Raw genomic sequence first — 1,201 nt, 5'->3', positions numbered from 1 at the left:
TGCTCGGCAGGGAGTCTGCTTCTCCCTCTGACCCTCCTCCCTCTCATGCTCTCTGTCTCTCATTCTCTCTGTCTCAAATAAATAAATAAAATCTTTAAAAAATAAAAATAAAAATAAATAAATAAATAAATAAAAATGATGCTGTGAAACTCGTCAGGAGAGGCAAGTTAAAACTTGTCTTCTGCCCTCCTGCCCCCCCCCAAACTTAATCTGTACTTCATTCTCCAATAATTTTGATTTGCTTTCTGCACCAGCATTTTTCAACAAGAATGATTTTTTTTAAAATTGATGTGTCTCTGAAAGCCTGATTGTGTTTCAAAAAGAATTTAAGAATAATTTAAGGTGCTTTATGTAAGTATCTACAAAATGAATCTTAATAAGAGAAGATAAATTTAAATTCTGGGCACCCACACTTAACATTTCCAAATGAGTCTTGTTATATTTTATTATTTGCAAAAGAAAAAAGATTTCTTTGAATAGGTCCCATTCTATGCCATATATTGCTGCTTCTGTCACTGGTGCCAGAAAACTTTCAAAAATGTCTGCTTGGTAGCTTTTAACTCCAGCATTTAAAATCGTGATGCTGAATTTAGGGATATTGAAGCAATCCTCTGTGTTCATGTATAAGATCAGTGTTCATCAATAAACACTTATTGAGTACCCAAGCACTGTGAAAAAGAAAGTTCAGCAATGAAAAAGGGACAAGCAAAGTTCCTGCTCTCAGCAAGCCTGTTTTTGAGTAGATAGTATGTGCCCAATAAATGCTTGTCGATTGACTAATAGAGGTTGTAGTTTCCTGCTTTCAGATAATGGAAGATTCACTAACCCAAGCAGCTGTATCGAGGTTGTTCTCGTAACAACCCTCCCAATCTGGGCCACTCAGAAGAAAGAGTTATGTAACACTATGTAAAACCCCAGGCGTGTAAGTGAGCCACCCAAATCAGAATCGATGGTTAAAACCCTTCTACAAAGCCGAGAGAGCACGGCCTCCCAGTCCCATCTGCTTACTTTTCCGTCCTTCTTCTTTTTTCAGGTTTTTCTTCTCTTCTTCCTGTCTCTATTAATAGATTATTTTTCTCTCACTCCTGCTGCCACTTGTTTTCTTAGTAGTGTTGACTTTTCCTCTTTTCTTTCCAGTCTCTGTCAAATGTACACTGTTCACATGCCTACCCTGCTCTCCCACTTGCTTTCTGCACTGCGT

At 37.8% G+C, this 1,201-nt stretch overlaps 1 protein-coding gene across 1 annotated transcript in view; it reads right to left on the bottom strand.

Moving 5' to 3' along the window:
- The window catches only part of LOC115941291 (uncharacterized), a 33,555-nt gene extending 32,934 nt beyond the window's left edge, over positions 1–621 (bottom strand). The window contains exon 1 of the mRNA XM_081805956.1: positions 531–621. Within this exon, the coding sequence (XP_081662082.1) occupies positions 531–621 (91 nt within the window). The remainder of the gene's footprint in view (positions 1–530) is intronic.
- Positions 622–1,201: the final 580 nt, after the last annotated feature.

The sequence above is a fragment of the Leptonychotes weddellii genome, chromosome 15 (assembly GCF_054177405.1).
Source record: "Leptonychotes weddellii isolate Sample4059 chromosome 15, ASM5417740v2, whole genome shotgun sequence".
NCBI classification, from domain to species: Eukaryota; Metazoa; Chordata; class Mammalia; order Carnivora; family Phocidae; genus Leptonychotes; species Leptonychotes weddellii.
Note: the sequence above shows the minus strand (reverse complement) of the source record. Positions and strands in the feature narration are given on the sequence as shown.